This window comes from Caretta caretta, chromosome 6 (assembly GCF_965140235.1).
Source record: "Caretta caretta isolate rCarCar2 chromosome 6, rCarCar1.hap1, whole genome shotgun sequence".
Taxonomy (NCBI): domain Eukaryota; kingdom Metazoa; phylum Chordata; order Testudines; family Cheloniidae; genus Caretta; species Caretta caretta.
This window is the reverse complement of record NC_134211.1, coordinates 112,197,910-112,217,583: the sequence shown is the minus strand read 5'-3', so window position 1 is coordinate 112,217,583 and position 19,674 is coordinate 112,197,910. Positions and strand designations below refer to the sequence as shown.

Below are 19,674 nucleotides of genomic sequence, written 5' to 3'. Positions count from 1 at the left end.
ATTATATTACAAGACTGTAAGATTCAAAAAAAACTTACTAGCCATTCCAATATTCTCATTCAGGCTCCAGTTCAGCATAATAGTTAAGCATCTGCTTAACTGACTGATATCAATGGGACTTAAGCAGGTGCTTAAAGTTAAGTATGTGTTTAAGTGCTTTGCTGAATGCCAGTGGACTTAAAGCACATGCTTAAAGTGCTTTGCTATACTGAGAGTCTTATTGGGTCCCAAGAGGTTTATCATTTTACTGTTTCTCAAGCTCTTCAGCTCAAACCCTGCTACTGGTATCTACTTGTGTAAGAATATTATAGGGCTTCTTACTTGAAAGTGATCTTCAGTAGCCTTGCCACCCATGTTAAGAACATTCAGAGAACTGGCACGCTTCATGCTGCAACCAGGATAGTGAACATGCAAGGATAAACCAATCAGAATAATTGAAAACTAAACTCTAAACACACAAGTATAATAATAGTGAGGCAAACTTAAGGGAGTTTTAATACAACTTATGAAACCTAATATGAAGTATGCTCTTTAAGAGAAATACTTTCTATAGTTACTTATATATATTTGCACATTTTCCTTCTCTCTTTTAATTCTAAGATATGTATCAAAATAATTGCCAGCCCCATAGTACTTAAGCACATTACGTGTTTGATGTTCATATCTTTAATGGTTCAAATTATTTCAGTTTCCAAAATGTCATCTTGCTGAATCAATACATTAATTTAACATATGCTCCACTTTAATGCTCATTTTAAAGTTATTTAGCTAATTTTAAAAAATCAAATTATTCAAATGTAGTTGTTTAGGAAATGTTTGTGAAAATATTAATACATATTAATAAATTTATCAAATAAGCTGTACTTAACTAGTAAAAACTATGGAAAAACTTCGGTTTACATAAATAAGGCAAAAACTAACAGGTTACCACAAACATTGCTTTTATAGCAGATTTTTTTAAAAGCTTGCTAAGTCTATTTTGAAATGAAGGACAATACAAGATTGTTGCTACTATTAACTTTTGTCATGCTTGCGGCCATAACGTGCTTCAATCAGTGGTAGTTCTAAAATCTAAAATGGTCTTCTGAAAGCAATACACCACAAAGATAACACAATCAATTTAAGACCTTGTTATTTTAGAAGGGCTACTGCTAATCAAGATAACTCTGTATTAACTATTTTATATCATCAACTTCTGCATTCTTGAGGATAAGGATTAATAATTGATTTCATCTTGATCTTTACTAAAGATTATTCAAACATCTACAACATTTAAGACTAAAATATTTAAATGTGAGGTTATATACATTTTAAGTTAAGAGTATTAAATAGTCCCCAATGTCAGAAGATTTTACTGAAATGGTACAATATGAATTGGCTATTCCCCATCCCAAATACCTGTATGTCACCTAGAACATAGTGCTCTGTTGGTAAGGGATCACCGCGTCTTTTTATGATTTGTCAGTTTCTAAAGGAGCACCTTAAATAAAATTATTTTGTCACGCTATTAACACCAAAGTTAAGCCCCAATCCTGCAGTGTGATCTGCAGAGGTGGCTCCCTGAAGCCATGTGTGGAGGTCTCTCTGCAGAGCTCATATTGCACAATAAGCAAGTCATTAGTCCCACTGAAATCAACAGGACTACTCAGACATAAAGGTAAGCATGTGCTTAAGGTAAGAATGTGCTTAAGTGCTCTGATAGATCTGAGCCCAAATAATGTGTTATGTCTGGAATACTGAAACTAAAATACAAAATACCTATACACATAAATGCAGGCAGCAGCTACACAATGTAAGTATACTACATTTTTAAAGCAATTAATTTTGAATGTTTCAGATAGCAGAATGCACATAATTTAAAATATGACATAAGTGTTAGCAACAAAAAAGAAGCAATGAATCATGCATGGTTTATACCTCTCTGTTATTTATTTACATAAAATATACAATTAAGGTTACACATGAAAGTTAAAGTATGTTAATCGGTAAAAACACACATACAAAACATCACAAATGAAAATCTCTTTTCAAAAAGTAAGAGCATAAAGGTTTATTAAAAACAAAATCCAAACTCCAGGAAAACAAAAAAAAAAATCCACAGGTATAAATCTACCTAAATGCCTTGTATACTTTCGCTCCAGTGCTAATAATGAACCTCAACAAACAAATATCATCACTAAGTTTCAACTTTTTAAAAGTTATTAGCAGCCAATTTACTTTAGAAGTAAAATTAGATTTTCATCTACAGATGAAAATTCGTTTGGCAAATGCACTTGTAACTTTTTTCAAGTAAAAAACAAGACTAAAAATACTCAAAATACATGCATAATTTTTCTTTGTGTTATAACAAACAGCTATTTTAAAAAAGCTTTGCTTTTATTTTTGCTGTAACAACTTAGCTAACTTGTTCTGTGGTCAAATTTTAAACAATGGAGAGCAAAATAGATGTAAAATTAAAGATCTGAAATCAAATAAAAAGTAAATGTCCATGGAAAGTAGTTCACACCAAGTTTCAAGTATTGTATGTTTGTAACATCTAACTCTTACAGACCTTCTATCACCTTATCGAAAACATTTTACCTATAAATAATTTGATAAGTGTTTTTTCCCTCCTTCCCTCAATTTTCTCTGAATAGATTTCTGAAGACTGGGTTTTTAAGGCTTTGGAGCTCATCTATTCCTGTTATATATTCCTCATTTGAAATCATAATCCTTGTTTGACAGCATGATCAATGACTATGACTGTAAGTGAGGACAAAGCAGCAGGAACAGGTGAACTGCAAAGCAAAAATATAGTCTTCACAGAAAACAGAAGAGGCAGAGGTAGTGGTGAGAAGAAAAAAAACACATGATTTCTCATGGAAAATCTTGAACAACATTCTATTTACAAACCATTTTTCTGAGAAGTCAGTAGATCTTTATATACACTAGCAATACTGTATTCAGTTATTTGCAACATCTTAAACACAAATGCGTGTTTATATAAAAATATATACATCAAATTGTCACTTTTAAAAATCAAATGGCAGTAAAAGAAAACAGAGCCGTTTTAACTAAATGTAGCAAATTACTATGGAAAGCAATGTTACTACTGGAAATGAAGTTGAAAAAACCTATTATGAATAAAGAAGTTATTGGAAAGTATTCTTGTGTAAACATATGTACATATTTTACTAAATCCTATCCTCTAAATTGCACTTCCATGATCTAGAAAACCATGAAAGGGTTAAAAAATTTAAATTTTACAAACCAGATATTTAACTTCTTCCTAAAATAGCTAAGAAAATGAAAAGATTTTTAAAAGATTTTATAATCTACAACAACAAGGGTTGTATAGGTATTCTCATCAACTTCCAGATAGAATTTGTACATTTACTAGTCAAAAGGTTAATTTAAAAAAAAAAAAAAAAGTGCCAGTACGGCACACTCATCCTAGGACCTCAAAATGAAACTTTTTTCTTGCCGGCACTACATGATCACCAGCAATGAAAGATTTTGAAATCAGAACTATTTGTGGAATATGTACATAACAGATAAGCTAATGAAGAATTTTACCTTCAAATATCAGACAGTCTTTCAAAGAGCACAGGACACTTTATGAACACTGGAAACCAAGAATGATGTTGGCATTTTAGCATCTGTTCTACACTAACTTTTTCATGAATATAAATAACACACACATTTAGGTGGCATTGGGTCAAAAATACAGTTCATATTGATGTGGGTAGAGTACTTTTACTTACATGCAGCACACATACAGAGGATGTTTACAGCAGATTGCAATGCCAAATAAAGTAAGTGTGAATATTCAAGATATGGTAGAAACACCCTTTAGCTATTATTTACAATTTATAAAAAACAAGTTGTCCATATATTTCCCTATTATTAACTGCAGGATACCAGGAATAGGAACCTGGTTCCATAAAATGTCATAAAAACTTTTAAACCTCCCCAAAAATATTGGGGGTAAAGGAAATAGTTATTAGATATAAATTATAGTTTATAAAAACAAATGATAAACCTTGGCAATATGAGGAGTTGATAATGATAGAAACATTTACAAATTTTTTAACTATGGATGTTGGAAGAATAAGACTCATTCTGGGCTTGTATTTGCACTGTTTTGCTAAACTATCTTGCAGTTTTGTATTTCTTCCATTATACTGTTGTGTGGGTTTTTTTTTGTTTTTTAAATCCAGTCTTCCACCCTACCTTCATTGAAAAAACACCCTTTCATTGACAGCTTGCTTGTGCGCCAATGAATTCAGTAGGAGTTTTGTCACCAACTTCACTGGGCACAGAATCTCATCTTCACCCGCTCAGAAATGAATTTTTACTAACGATTGATACTATCTGGTCAGATGTAAGGTTGAAAACACTTCAAAGCAAATATCAATGAGGTAAGTAATCAAAAAATGATAATTAAATAGCAACAGAAATTATTTATATAGTATCATGGGTGTGCATGATATTTTACAAGCAGATAAAAATAATGTGGCAGATCTCCAATGGAGCTACGATAATTTACACCAGTTTATGATATGCCCCCATGACCCTGCCCCAGACATCACAAACCAATTTATATTACTACATAAATACTTCTAAATGTATTTATCATATGGACTCACTCATTCAGATTGTTATTCCAGCAGATGAAGACAACCCAAGTTCTCTTATTTAGAACTTTTAAACAGAAGCTCAATAAAGCAATGCTGTTCTAACAGTTGTAGCTGGGAACCAAATTGGTTTGTTTTCCAAAGTGAAAAAAGTATTCAAGGCTAACCCTGATATGCTGCTAGAACTGTAAGACTATTAAGGAAAAAGGTAATGCTTATGCTCAATTCTGTGATGAATGTTTCAGTTTGCATAGTGCAATATGTAAACAGATGAACATACGTTTTGTGCATCAGCAGGAATTATAAATACACTTAAAGCCATGAAAATACACAGTGCCTCCCCTCCTTAAATTCAGTGGAAGTTTTGCCACTGACTTCAGTGGTGTGAGAATTTAACACATAACATGTAGCTAATAGCATGTAGTAAAATTCTTGATTCACTGAATTTACAGTACATATATATTTAATAGTTAAGAGTTTTTTTGACACTATTTTCTGCCCTTTGAAATGTGGATGTTTCAGTAGTTAATCCTTCTTAGGGATTGTTTACATTTGAAACGCTGCAGTTGCACCACTGTAGCACTTCAGTGTAGACACTACCTAAGGCTTAAGCTGACAGGAGAGGTTGTCCCATAACATAGGTGACCCATTCCCCAAGAGGCAGTAGCGAGGTTGATAGAAAAATTCTTCCATCGACCTAGTGCTGTCTACACCAGGATTTAGGTCAGCTTAACCATCTTGCTCAGAGCTGTGGATTTTTCACATCCTTGAGTCACATAGCTGAGTTGACCTAACTTTTTAGGTACACTAAGCCTTAGTTTCTAAGTGAAGCATGACTAAAAATGATTGTTTATGCTGACTTCCAGTAAACGTTTTCCCTCAACACTAAGGATTGAGAGGTAACATTTTGTTCGCTTTAACAGTAGCTTTCCACTTCTATACTCGTGATAAAGAGCAAGTTTAAATATTAGTAGAAAATTAATACATACAATATGTGAAATGCATTCTGTTTGTATAGAACCAGATTCTTAGATTTAAAAAGTCTGATGTCAAATTGTGTTAACACTGACCTTTATTTTTAATACATTAACTATTCATAATGCTATGCTAGTCGTGAGTTCTACTGAAGCAAAAAATAAAAATAAAACACCAAAAAACAAACAACCCCTGCCCCCACATCCCTTTTCCCACTACAGTACTTAAGAATAAAGTCTGGGCAACTTAATTTATTCTCTGGGAAAAAAGAAATTTAGCAATTTAATAAAGTGCACCAATAATACTCTGACTATATAAACATGTTCTAAATAAAGCTTTTTCTTAGAGCTGCCATCATGCTAAGCATCCTCCTTTAAGAAGTTGCAAGTTCTGTAAAAAACAACAACTGAGCAATAAATACTAAAATAAATTAATTTTTTTCCACTGTTAATATTAAGGAACTGTCAGCATAGAGTTAAATTATTCCCTATATCACTTTTCAGTAAGGAATACAATATGTTTAAGACCTTTTTATGAACTACAATTCTACATGCAGTAAAGGTAGATAATAGCCACAAGAGAAAAGGCTACCTTGATCAGTGCTAGGCTACAAAATGGGCACGAACTGGGAGCACACCAGCTCATCTAAGAATAAATAATTACCCAGGATTCTTTGGTTCACTGTCTCGTGAACTTCCTCCCTTCAGCTTTCTAACCAGCTTCTCACTGCTGCGTCTAATTGAAGCACGGAGCTTGCTAAAGGAACCACTGCGTTTTAAAGATCCAGTGCCATCCTGAAAAAAATTTGAACAAATGTGAAACTGCAACAGTTTTTGCCCCTCCCCCACAGCTGAATTAACAACAACAACAACATGTATAGTCAAAATACTTATGTTCTGCTACCGATAGGTAATAGTGCCAAATTATATAAATATTTTAAAATGACATATAAATTGTATTTTATCAAGAAGATTACTGTCAGCATTCAGACTTAACAGTGCCTACTTATCACAAGGACTTCAGAAATATGAAAATCTATTCAATTTATAGTTAACTATGATTCATAAGAGTTAAAAAAATAATCTCAAAGTATACATGACTCACAAATGCATACCAACACCTTCACCACCACCATAACATTTCATGTTTACTTTGATGCAGTCATATGGGAAAGGTGAGTACAGTATCAAGCAAAAGCATTCTATCAAGGTCTGAATGAACTATTTTATTATTTTTGTTCAACTATCTAGGCCATGTGCACTAAACATATTTAGTGAATTCTATAAGTTAAGTTTATTAAAAACTTAGGAACCATTTATGATCAGAAAATATATATTTAGATTCTTATATTTCAGTTTTCTTTCACCATGTTTCAGAAAAATATAAAACAAGATGAAATGACAACTTTCTGCACATTAAATTCACATTTTATGCCCACAGAAGTTTCTAACTCTTAAGTACATATCAAATTTGTATGCCAAAGAATTATTGTTTTCTCTTAAAAAATCAACAGTTTAGTAAGATAAGTAACCACTTGCTACATCTAGAAATCCTATATGGCTACTGTTTGAAAGTAAGGACTGTAAAAGGAGAAAGTACTACTAAGCAGACAAAGACAGACATCAGTTGGAGTGAGTTTATTAGAGAAAGACAGATACACAAATCACTGAACACCAAGATTAGTAGAGAAAAGCATAAATTGCCAAAATTTCACACAAAGACTAAACAGCAATGCTACTTTAGAATAATCATAAGTGAAGACATCCAGAGTTCCATATTGATGTTAACCACATTATAGGTCTCTAAATATATTTTAAAGCACTTGGAGCACATGCCTTACTTTTACGTTTTATTCTGTAAAGGTCACCATCATGCTATTTTAATAATACCTTGTGTGATACTTTTAACTACCTTTTTCATAGTGAACAGCTATTTATAAAGTTCATTCTTACTTTTTACTTAAGTATTACACAGCAAATGGTTGTAATAACACATTCTGTATGACTAGATACATATCTAGCAAAGCTACACATGTACAGAAATAAGAAACCGAATAAAAGACATAGCACTGAAGGAATGGCCAGTTTACAAGGAAGTGTAGCTCTGACAAAAATCGTAAGGGATTTCTAAAACACAGCAGTCAGTACTGAAGAGAGAAGTTAAAGCTTGAAGATGGTGCACGCCCGTCATGCAGGAGACAGTATAAGAATCACAAAAGGCATCTAGGCCTGTCAGACAGAAATGGAGAGAGAAAAACTGAATGAAACTGTTGGGAAAAGTTCAACAGTTTTCAATTTTGAACAGTTATGTTTACAGTATTTCTAGGTCATGTGCTGGAGGTCTTTTTTTAAATTAAAGATTTGGGATTGCACCTGTAAGTGCTGCCATTCACAGATCCTTGCAATTACCAAAAAGGTAGTTGTTTGTTTACATACTTTAACCTATTTCACTAACATGTATCATACAAAAATTACCAAAAGAGATCCAGTCTTTTATTAAATTAATATCTGTAAATAAGAGAAAAGCAGATTTTTAAAAGCCAGAAATTGCTTTTATATTATAAACACATCACGTGTCATATACGCAGGGGAAAGAATGCTTTTTTTTCAGTTGAAAAGAATACAAAAACCAAAATTAAAAGGAAAAACTTAATACAAGATTTAAAAGAAATTAACAGAACAAGGTGCATTCATTTAAGCTTTAACTTCTGTCAGGAATTTTTTTCTCCACAACACTAAAAAGGAAAAGTGTTTCCCTCACCCCTCCAAACAAACAAATAAAATTCCATCTACTTCTTTGAGGTAATAAGAATCCATGGAACTGTTTATGTATTATCATGTATATATTTTTAAAAAATAAAATTCATAAGGAAAATACTAACACGCAAGTTTCCACACACTGCCCTGCCCAAGGGACCTCAAAGTTGAACTGAAAGAACCACCTACAGAAGTGACTGAGTAGTTGAATTCTTAGGCTTTTCTTTCTCAACTCTGGGAAAATGGACAAGGATATCAATTAAGATTTTTGTTTAGTGATGATGGCATCTCTTTGTAGGAAGTAGAGTGAATACCGATAATAGATATTTTACAAAAAAATGCCCTTCTACCAGTGATTGAAAACTAACTGGGAGTTGCAATCAAATCTTCACCTGATGACAGAGGTCTATTATAAAATTAGATTTTGTATTTTATTTAGAATTACATAAAGACATTTCAGCTATAATGATTCAAGAAGTGCTTATAGAAATTCAGCAGCTTTGAATCTGGGGTGACCAGATAGCAAGTGTGAAAAATCGGGACCGGGGTGGGAGGGTAATAGGAGACTATATAAGAAGAAGCCCCAAATATTGGGACTGTCTCTATAAAATCGGGATATCTGGTCACCCTATTTGAACCTGAACTCTATATTTTAGTTACATGATTCCATGAATAAAAAGGCAAATTATTCCTTGCATCTTAAAATAGGCATGTTCACATCAACAGTTCTCAAGTTAGCCAGAATTTCAGCTTTATAGCCACTGTATAAAAAATCTCCTTCAGTTTTTGAGACAGACATGGGGCAAGAGCTCAGGCTTATCTGGAAAAGTCAGTATAAGAAAACATTTTTTAAATGTTTATGAAAGGAACTCTCTAACTACAATTTCAAATTGTAAAAGTTTAAAACTGATCAAAAGTTATGAGAACAGTGTATTGTTCCATAAATATGTGCAAGTTTTAGAAGTGTTAGTATACAATATACATTACATCAATTTTACTAAACAAAGTGTGTCTTAGTATTTAGCTATAGATTTATTGGTTAAAAACAGACTTTTCAGTTCCTATAGGACAATACCCCAAAAGCATACCGTTCTTTTCTAAGCTATACTACATGTGGGTAATTACTTTAATTGCAGTATCCTTTTTTATTGTGTATACCCTCACAAAATTACTACTTCTGTGCACTGCTGTTCAAAAACTGCAGAACATTTCTCACTGAAAAGTCAAATTTTAAAAAAATTTCAACTACTCTATAAATTGCACTATTCCTAAACCCTAACACTGTTTTGTCTGAGAGCCAAATTCTTGAGCCAACTCAAGAGTACAGATGCACATCAGAAGGTTTTTACCAAAACAGGCACTTCCTTTGGTCTCTGTAAACAAAGTAAATTGCCTGTGATAGAAATTCAATAGTACTTCCTGTCTGAGAAGCAGAATATCTGTGAGGAGAGAAGAGATGAGGGAAAGGTGACACCACATCCTACAGGTACAGAAAAGAGCAGCATTAAAATAAGGTAGAAAACAATGCCGGGAAGTTTCCTGTTTTTCATTTGTGTATGAACAAACTCTCTCAAGTGAGGAAGAAAATGTGGACTGTAAATAGATTCACAGATATTAAGGTCAGAAGGGACCATTATGATCATCTAGTCTGACCTCCTGCGCAACGCAGGCCACAAAATCTCACCCACCCACTCCTGTGAAAAACCTCTCACCTATGTCTGAGCTACTGAAGTCCTCAAATCATGGTTTAAAGACTTCAAGGATAGTCCCATGTATATCAGAAAAAGTGATGCCACATTTTTAAAATGAATGGTGCAATTCCCAGACTTTATAAAAATCAACACTTCCTTAATTCTGGTCCCTAAAGGAAAATTAATTTTTTAGGTCAACAGATATTTATCAGTTTAGGTTTCATTCAAATATTGACCTAGAAATACCATTTTGTATTTTTCCAGAAGGTTCTTTATCATTCCAAAATCTGCATGCTTGTTTTAATTAAAAGCAAACAGTAAAAAAAAGGTTTTATTCACTTAGAACACACAAAGGCATGCAAAGTACGGCAGAAATTAAGGGAGGAGTACAGTACACAGTTCTAATGCTGAGTGGACAAAATTAAGATAAAAGGAGTTACAAAACTTATTGTGGGGACACTAATGATGCAACATTAATTATTCACAACAGATGCTGATTGACTGTCTTGAAACGGTGAATACCAATGCCAAGAAAATGTCATTTGATAAATGACAAAAGCAACCAAAGATGGAGAGAACATTCTCCAGGCAAATTCAGCAAGTGTTAAGCTTTTTAAAAAGTTGGCTTTAAAAGCTTCTTGCAAGTGACTGAAAAACTGTTGTAAGAGAAATGAACTTTAGAAGCATTCTAGTTTATAAAGTAGGATAAACACCCTAAAGCAAAAGCAAAAGTAGTCAGACAAACCTATCACTTCAGCAATTTGGCAAAATGTATCAGTGCTTTTAGCAGAACTATAGCTTACAGTGAATTAACAGTTTGACTGCCTGCACTAAGTACATTCCCTTGGCAGCAACAGAATACACAATAAGAAAGTCAGTAACCGGAACAAACAAAATTAAGTAAACAGTATAAATAAAAGCATGAAAGACATAAAAAAGGGTAAAAAAATGCATAGTTAATTACACATTACAAACATATCTGTTTTTAAAAGTTTTTGTTGTTCTAACTCGTGACACAGATGTTATGTTAGGTAGTGGAACAAGACATCACAAGATAGAATAAGGCCTCACTTTAATTATAAATTCTAAAGGAGTGCATGGGAAGTGGAGATATACATTTCATTTAAAAAAATGTATCTTTGCGTCAAGTTGCCATGATCCAGTAATGACAGCACATACAAAAGCAGATTATGGATCACTCTTCTTCCATAACTGGAAACGAAGTTACAGGTCGTTTTCTCTGACAAGGTTGGGAGAGGGGTGACTGGAGTATTTTTTAAGTCTTAAACTGATTGTTTTTATTTACTTTAAAAATCAGTGATGTTCTAATATCCCTAATTCCATAGTGGTACCTGCTGGACGCATTTAACCTACAGGCAAGGATGATATAAAGAGAGCAAATAAGCAGAAGTAAATTAATTGCCAATCTATTGAGAAAACCACAGACTAGGGATTATGCACCCAACAAACACCAGGACACTCAATCAGCATTCAAATACTCATAGTTAAGCCCAGCTTCTTGAAATTCCTAAAGAAATTTTACTTTTCAGGACAAAACATTGTGGACAATTTAAAAAAGAATTTACTAAATGCAAGATCTTATTCTTTAATTCTTAATTCTGCAGAATTACAAAGTGTAAAGTAGATGAAGTAGGAAAACTACTTTGAAAACACAATGGAATGACAACTGGACAAAGGAATTCCTGTTATAGTCTAGAAAATTTACCACTATTTTCTTCAACTGTGTACTGTACTTACCCCATTCCATTCTACGCTCATACTCACTTCCTCGCCTCCATCAGGGCCACTTTCGTACTTTACCACATCGACATTGAGGCTTTCTCGGCTTCGCCTTTTTTCTATGTTCTCGGGGTCATTTAGCACTTCAGCAACTCTCTGTTTGTGAACATTGTCAAGACCCTGTGAGGCAGGCAAAGGGGGGAAAAGTGTTTTACTTGCTCAGTATAGGTTTTAATAATGTACACTATCATAAATATGCATGGTAACCAAGTTAACGAAAAAATCAGTGACACATTAAACTCACGCTGAACCTAATACAATTTTCAATACTTTATATCTGATCTATTACAAACATCAATGCAACATAAAGCAAAACAGTTGGACTGAGCACAGGCCTGGGAGTTAGCAGGCTTGGGGTTCTTCTCCTGACTGTTAGTGACTTACCTCAAGCATTTCACATATCTGCTTGGTACTAAGGCGCCTGTTAGATCACTAACATGGAAACACATGCTCTCTTTTCCTTGGTTTTCCCATATGTTAAATGGGGTTAGTAATGTTTACCTATCTTTGTAAAGAACATTGAGTTCATGTTTAAAAAGCCCAACACAAAGTATTACATTAAAAAAAACCCAGCTGTGGTATAAGCTTTCTATTAAAAAGTGTTCTCATGTGCCAAAATTTTAACAGTAATGAATTTTATTATGAAAATTTAATTATAACCATAGAACAGGATCAAAGTAGAGATGGAAAGGAGAGACTTTATTGACTCCAATCTTTTGTCAGTGCAATAGATAGTTTCCTGATAAAGGATACATCAGGTACACTTTCTGAATTTTTAAAAGGATTACTGAAAGAAATACAAAGTATGTTAGATACAAAAAACTACACTAAAAATATTTAAGTTGCTAAGACAACAAATCATGTCAGGAAATGCCAAAAGTAAGCTTGCAAGCTTAATTTGAGCTACTGTGCATACGCATTATGATAATCTTACCCAGCATCAAAGTGATGTTTGTTGCTCAGCCAGGAACAGAACCCAGCTCAGTAAGTTTGTCACAAGAGAACATCCTTTCTCTTGTAACTTTCTGCCTCATTCACTGTCCACCTTGCGCAGTGAATGAAGCATGGGTCAAATAGTATATGATCACACAAAGATTATCATAATATACAGACAAGGAAGCTAAGTCACATAGAAAACATTAATTGGGGCATTTCTTAATTTTGAGTACTTGCACTTTGTAACTGACATTTTAAAAGTAGCTTTTTGTACACAAATGCCTAGTTTTTTAGAAAAGTAAACTGAAGAAACAGAAATTCCATCAAGTGGAACCATAAAGACACTCTGTATGGGTCATTAACAGGATTGAAACCCAAAACCTTTGAATCAATTACACAGACCTCTACTACTTGAGCTAAAAGTGTAACTAACTAACTGCACTAGCAGTATGTAATCCTCTATGTCCATCAGTCACTAGAGGGGAACATGACACTTTGCCAGTGGCTTACCCAACTCTTTCAGACAGCACACAGAAGTCTGGAATCAAAAGCCTGGGTACTATTGCTGGCTCTGGAGGGGAGTGGGGTTCTAGTGGTTACAATGAGCACAGAAAAACATAACAGATTTGGCACATTCATTCTAAAAACACAGTGTTAATTCCCCCAGCACACGGGAAGCACAAGACCATGATTAAGGCTGCGTGTCTGTCACGGAAGTCACAGATTTTGTGACCTTCCAGGACCTCTATGACTTCTGCAGCAGCAGCAGTTTCAGCATTTGGGAGAGGACTCAGGGCTGGGGCAAGGTTGGGGTGCAAATTAGCGCTTACCTGTGGGGGGGGAGCTATCCAGCTTCCACTGACATGTCCCTGCAACTCCTAGGCAGAGAGGCCAGGGGGCTCCACATACTGCTCGCAGGCACCATCCCCAAAGCTCCCGTTGGCAGTAGTTCCTGGACAATGGGAGCTGTGGATCCAGCACTTGTGGTGGGCAGCACGCAGTGCCCCTCTGGCTGCCCTTCCTCATTCGAGCTGCAGGGACACGCGGACCCAGGTAGAGAGCCTACGAGCCCTGCCAACCCTCCCCACAGTTTGGGTCCCAGGCCACGCGCCATCACCCATCCCCCTCCCTCCAGTGCCAGCGGAGGTCCCGGGCCATGCGGCACTCCCCTTCTGCCAGCACCAGCGGGGATCCTGGGCCAACCCCCTATCAGGGGAAGTGGCTGCAACACTCTGCAATTCTGGACTGTGAGCCAACAGGCTGCTGTAAATTAGAGCATCCCACAAAGCTGCTTTAACCTAGTCCGAGGGCTGCACCAGCCCCCGGGGCAGCCCACAACCCAGAAGACATAAATGTGGCTTAAAGAGCCATGTGACAGATGCAATACCGGGTTCTATTTCCAGTTCTGACAGAACAGAACACGTGCAACCTCATTTAGCAGAATATAAGATTAGGAGAATTATACTTTACCGCTTGACTTGCTCAATAAGAAATGCAAATTACACAAGACTTCATTAGTCCATGAAAGAGATGAGACTTGAAGCATAATCTTTTCCTGGAGTCCAGCATACCTACCTCCGTAGTGAAAGTAAACTGAAACAGAAGGTGGCACCCTCAGCACACCAGCCAAGAAGTGCTGTTGCCTCAAGCCCACAGGGAGAGGGGGAACTATCTCTACTTTTAGCATAAGAGGGTGGCAGTCCAACCTTGTTTCCCCTTTACTTTAACATGTGCCTTCATCTAGACCAACAGGGCAGTGGCAGCTGCTGTTAGTAAATGCATCAACCCCCATATCTGAAACTAGCTCTGTGCTTGTGAATGCAGCTGGCACGTTTTGGAGCTCTGTGGGACTAGAGCATGCTCCATACAAATGGAATATTCAGGGATTTCAGCTGCAAACCTTTAACGTGCATCCGACGAAGTGGGTATTCACCCACGAAAGCTTATGCTCCGATACGTCTGTTAGTCTATAAGGTGCCACCGGACTCTTTGCCGCTTTTACAGATCCAGACTAACACGGCGGCTACTCTAATACTTGAAACCTTTAACAAGCTCTACTGATCATGTGCAAGGGGTGATTTTCAGACACTTATTAGTAAGCCATATCTGGGCTGATTTTTCTGGGACATCAAAAAGCATTTCTTTGATCCTACAAAGAAACTCCCTACCAAATGTCAAATTCTGGTCCAAAATCTGAACGGCACTAGAGATCTTCTAAGAAATGGTTGGAACTTTGTTTTGCCAATTTTTTTTTAAAAATAATACGTTCACCTAACCTTACTCTCAGAAACAGCTGAACCCTTTGTGCTGAAACATTTAAAAAAATCCATCCTGATGCAGGGAAAATGCACAGAAAGAAAATTCTGCCAGACTTTAACCATTCAGGTGAAGTTATAAGCCACTAAAAGTGGTGGTTTATAATGCTAAGTCTTAGGCAAACAACTATAGGCCTACCTGCCAGTGATGCCTATAATTTCTTATACTCATTGCCATTTACCTGGTTAACTATGTCATAACTTTTCTAATATGCATGTAATCACATGAAGTGATATTAACCAAATCAGAACAAAACACCAAGTGAAAGTTTTGTTGCTCAGGAGACAATAGGCATACAGAGAGGTTACTGACCTTGTGCAGTAAATGGAGTTGTTTGAAATGGGTGTCCCTGTGAGTGGTCCACTTCAGGTGCACTTGCACCCTGCGCCTTTGATAATAGATTTTTGGTAGAGGTGCCCATTCAGCCCGCCCATGCACCCCACACATCCTCATCTTTCAAGAAGAAGCTATATGGGCTGTGTGGGAAAACTGCCCTCAACTCCTTCTCCACCACAAAGTCCCATGAGGATGACTCCAAAGCAGAGGGGAAGAAGGCAGATAGTGGAGCACCAACAGAGGGACACATCTCCAAGAACTCCAGTTACTACACAAGATGCGTAACCTCTTCTTCTTTGAGTAGTGTCCCTCTCGGTTCTCAACTTCAGATGACTCCTGAGCAGTATCCCCCAAAGAAGGCAGAAGGTTCAGCGCAGAGTTCAATACAGAAGAGAACTAACTTGCCCACAGCCGCATCTGATCTTTCCAAAGACACCACGACATAATCAGACAAGAGTATGAAACAGAGGACCAAGTTGCCACTCTACATATGTTTACAATTGGTACGTCCTTAAGTAATGCAATTGATGTAGACAGTGCTCTTGTAGAATGTGTTAAATCTCTCAAAGGGGGTTGGACATGAGTTCTATCATACCACATACCATATCACAACCAGAGAACCACTTTGACAATCTCCGTTTCGAAATTACCAAACCCTTGTTTGTATCCATTATAGACAAAAACAGGAGATTTTCTAAATAGTTTGGTCCTGTCTAGCAGAAAGTTAACACCTTCCTTACATACAGAGTATGGAATATAGCTTCTTGACTAATCTGATGTTGTTCTGGAAGAAAACCAGGAGATGACTGGTTTGATTAATGTGGCATTCTGAGGACACATTAGGTAAGAATCTTGGATAGGCCTGTAGCGACATTTTCTCTCTGGAAAACACTGAAATAGGGAGTCTGCCATTAAAGCCCTCAATTCTCCTACTCTTTGAGAAGAAGAGAACAATATCAGACAGGCTGTCTTCATAAAATAAATCTTAAAACAAACATGTAGCTAGAGGTTCAAACATAGGCTTCATAAGGTCATTAAGGACTAGGTTCAGGTCCCAGCTAGGAGCAGGGTTTCTGATTTGTGGAACATATTTGACAAACCTCACAGAAATCTTGATGTAGTTGGGTGAGCAAAGAGAGAAATACCCTCCCTGGGTGTGTGAAAGCCTGTTATTCGTGCTAAGTGAACCTTAATACAATTCACAGAAACGTCTTCCATTCCAACAGGTAATCCAGTACCCCATGAAGAGAAGATTGAGTTGATGAAATATGATGACTGTTACACCAAAGATGGTATTGTTTCCAAAGTATTTCTTGTAGATAGTTTTCTATTATTTAATAAAACTTCTTGTGCATTTGAGGAACAAGGCCCTCTATCCCCAAGAACCATCAAATCACTGAAGTGTAAGACTGGAAGGGACCGCAATCCGCCTTCTACTCTAGTCCCTGCAACTCCAGGCAAGACTACTTGGTAACTAGACCATTCATGACAGGTGTTTGTCTAACCTGTTCTTAAAAACCCGCAGTGGAGATCCCACAACCTCCCCAAGCAATTTGTTCCTGTGCTTAGCCACCCTGACAGGAAGATTTTCCTAATGTCCAACCTAAATCTCCCTTGCTGCAATTTAAGCCCATTGTTTCTTGTCCTAACCTCAGAGGTTTATGAGAACAAATTTTCAACCTTTTACATACTTGAAAACTGTTATATCCCCCTGCGGTCTTCTCTTTTCTACACTAAACCAGCCAAGTTTTTTCCATCTTTCCTCAGAGGTCATGCTTTCTAAGCATTTAATCTTTTTTGTTGCTCTCCTCTGGACTTTCTCTAATTTGTCCACATCCTTCCTGAAATATGGCACCCTGAACTGGACACAATACTCCAGCTGAGGCCTTATCCAGCGTGGAGTATAACGGAAAAATTACTTCTTGTGTCTTGCTTACAACACTCCCGCTTATACATCCCAGAATGATGATTGCTTTTTTTGCAAGAGTGTTACACTGTTGACTCATATTTAGCTTGTGATCCACTATGACCCCCAGATCCCTTTCTGCAGTACTACTTCCTAGGCAGTCATTTCCCATCTTGTATGTGTGCAATTAATTGCTCCTTCTAATTAGAGTACTTTGCATTTTTCCTTCTTGAATTTCATCCTATTTACTTCAGACACTTATCCAGTTTGTCCAGATCATTTTGACTTTTAATGCTATCCTCCAAAGCACTTGCAACCCCTCCCAGCTTGGTATCGTCCGCAAACTTTATATGTGTACTCTCTATGCCATTACCTAAATCATTGATGAAGATATTGAACAGACTTGGACCAATCCCTGTGGGACCCCACATGATATGCCCTTCCAACTTGACTGTGAACCACTGATGATTACTCTCTGGGAACAGTTTTCCAATCAGTTATGTACCCACCTTATAGTAGCTCCATCTAGGCTGTATTTCCCTAGTTTGTTTATGAGAAGGTCATGTGAGACAGTATCAAAAGCCTTCCTAAAGTCAAGATATACCACAACTACTGGTTCTCCCCATCCACAAGGCTTTTTACCCCATCAAAGAAAGCTATTAGGTTGGTTTGACATGATTCGTTCTTGACAAATCCATGTTCATCTTACTTATCACCGTCTTCTACATGTTTGCAAATTGTTTACTTGCTTATTTACTCCATTATCTTTCCGGAGAAGGAAGTTAAGATGTCTACTCTGTAATTCCCCAGGTTGTCCTTATTCCCCTTTTTATAGCCTGGCACTCTATTTCCCCTCTTCCAGTTCTCTGGAATCTCTCCAGTCTTCTGAGTTTTTGAAGATAATTGCTAATGGCTCAGATATCTCCTCTGTCAGCTCCTTGAGTATTTTAGGATATATTTTGTCAGGCCCTGTTGACTTGAAGACATTTTTTAACTTGTTCTTTCCCTATTTTAGCCTCAGATGATACCTCATTTTCACTGGTGTTCACTATCTTAGACATCCAACCATTACTAACTTTTTTGGTGAAAACTGGACCAAAAAAGCCATTTAGCACTTCTGCCATTTCCACATTTTCTGTTATTGTCTTTCACCCCTCACTGAGTAATGGACCTACCCTGTCTTTAGTCTTCCTCTTGCTTCTAATGTATCCGTAGAATGTTTTTGTTACCCTTTATGTCTTCAGCTAGTTTAATCTTGTTTTGTGCCTTGACCTTTCTAATTTTGTCCCTACATGCTTGTGTTGTTTGTTTATATTCATCCTTTGTAATCTGACCTAGTTTCCACTTTTTGTAGAACTCTTTTTTTGAGTTTCAGATCATTGAAGATCCCCTGGTTAAGCCACAGTGGCGTCTTGCTATACTTCCTATCCTTTCTACGCAGTGGGATAGTTTACTCGTGTCCTTAATGTTTCTTTGAAAAACTGCCAACTCTCTCGAACTGTTTTTCCCCTTAGACCTGCTTCCCATGGGACCTACCAACTCTCTCTCTGCTTGGAACCTCAGAATCCGTAAACTGGGGTGAAGTGTTTGACCTGCATCTTGAGTCAGTAGGTAAGGACTGACTGGAAGCTTCCAAGAAGGACAACAGGTGACTCTGATGAGATAGGGATACCAGACTTGTCTTGGCCACTTTAGTGCTATCATTATAACCCTGGCCCAATCTTGTTTAGAACGTTCAATAATAACAGCATTGGATATGCACATAGAAGTCCTTTTGTCCATGCTATGACAACAGCATTTCCAAGGAATACAGGATCAAGACCCCCTCTGGAGCAATACATGATTCATTTTGAATTGGCTGCTGTGGCAAACAGGTCTGCCTCTGGGAACCCCTAACTGAGAATATCATGTGAGGGACTCTGGAGTTTAGTTCCCATTCATACATAAGAAAAACATCTGCTGAAATAGTATGTCATGGTGTTTTGAATACCTGGGATGTAAGAAGCAGAGATGACTATGTGGTTGGTTGTGCATCAATTCCAGAGTTTTATTGCTTTGGCACAGAGAGATGGGGAATGGTGCTCCTCCCTGACAGCTGATAAGAACAGATTTAATAATTTTATTAAGATGATGTTGAAGTAAAAAGAAAATGGTACAGAATTTAAGCACAGAAGTTTCTGGTTATCAGGGAATAAGGTACAGATTATCAAGGGGTGCGAAATTTGGTTTAGGAACAGGTGGCATAAGGAATACATAATCTGCAATCTCCTTGGGGGTACAAGTTTAACCGGTCAAAGTACAGACATTGAGATATGGGGGTATGTTGTCCATATAATGGCTAC

General features: G+C 36.6%; 1 protein-coding gene across 8 annotated transcripts in view; it reads right to left on the bottom strand.

Annotated features, from left to right (window-relative positions):
- The window catches only part of LOC125638995 (kinesin light chain 1), a 134,596-nt gene that overhangs the window by 4,527 nt on the left and 110,395 nt on the right, over positions 1–19,674 (bottom strand). For 3 of the 8 annotated variants that reach the window (XM_048855386.2, XM_048855380.2, XM_048855379.2), the window contains 3 exons: positions 11,797–11,958; positions 6,255–6,385; positions 322–388 (listed from right to left, as the gene is read on the bottom strand). In XM_048855386.2, the coding sequence (XP_048711343.1) occupies positions 322–388; positions 6,255–6,385; positions 11,797–11,958 (360 nt within the window). Of the gene's footprint in view, positions 1–321; positions 389–6,254; positions 6,386–7,213; positions 7,820–11,796; positions 11,959–19,674 lie in introns of those variants that run through there. The other 5 variants (XM_048855381.2, XM_075129899.1, XM_048855383.2 and 2 more) reach the window with 5 other exon arrangements.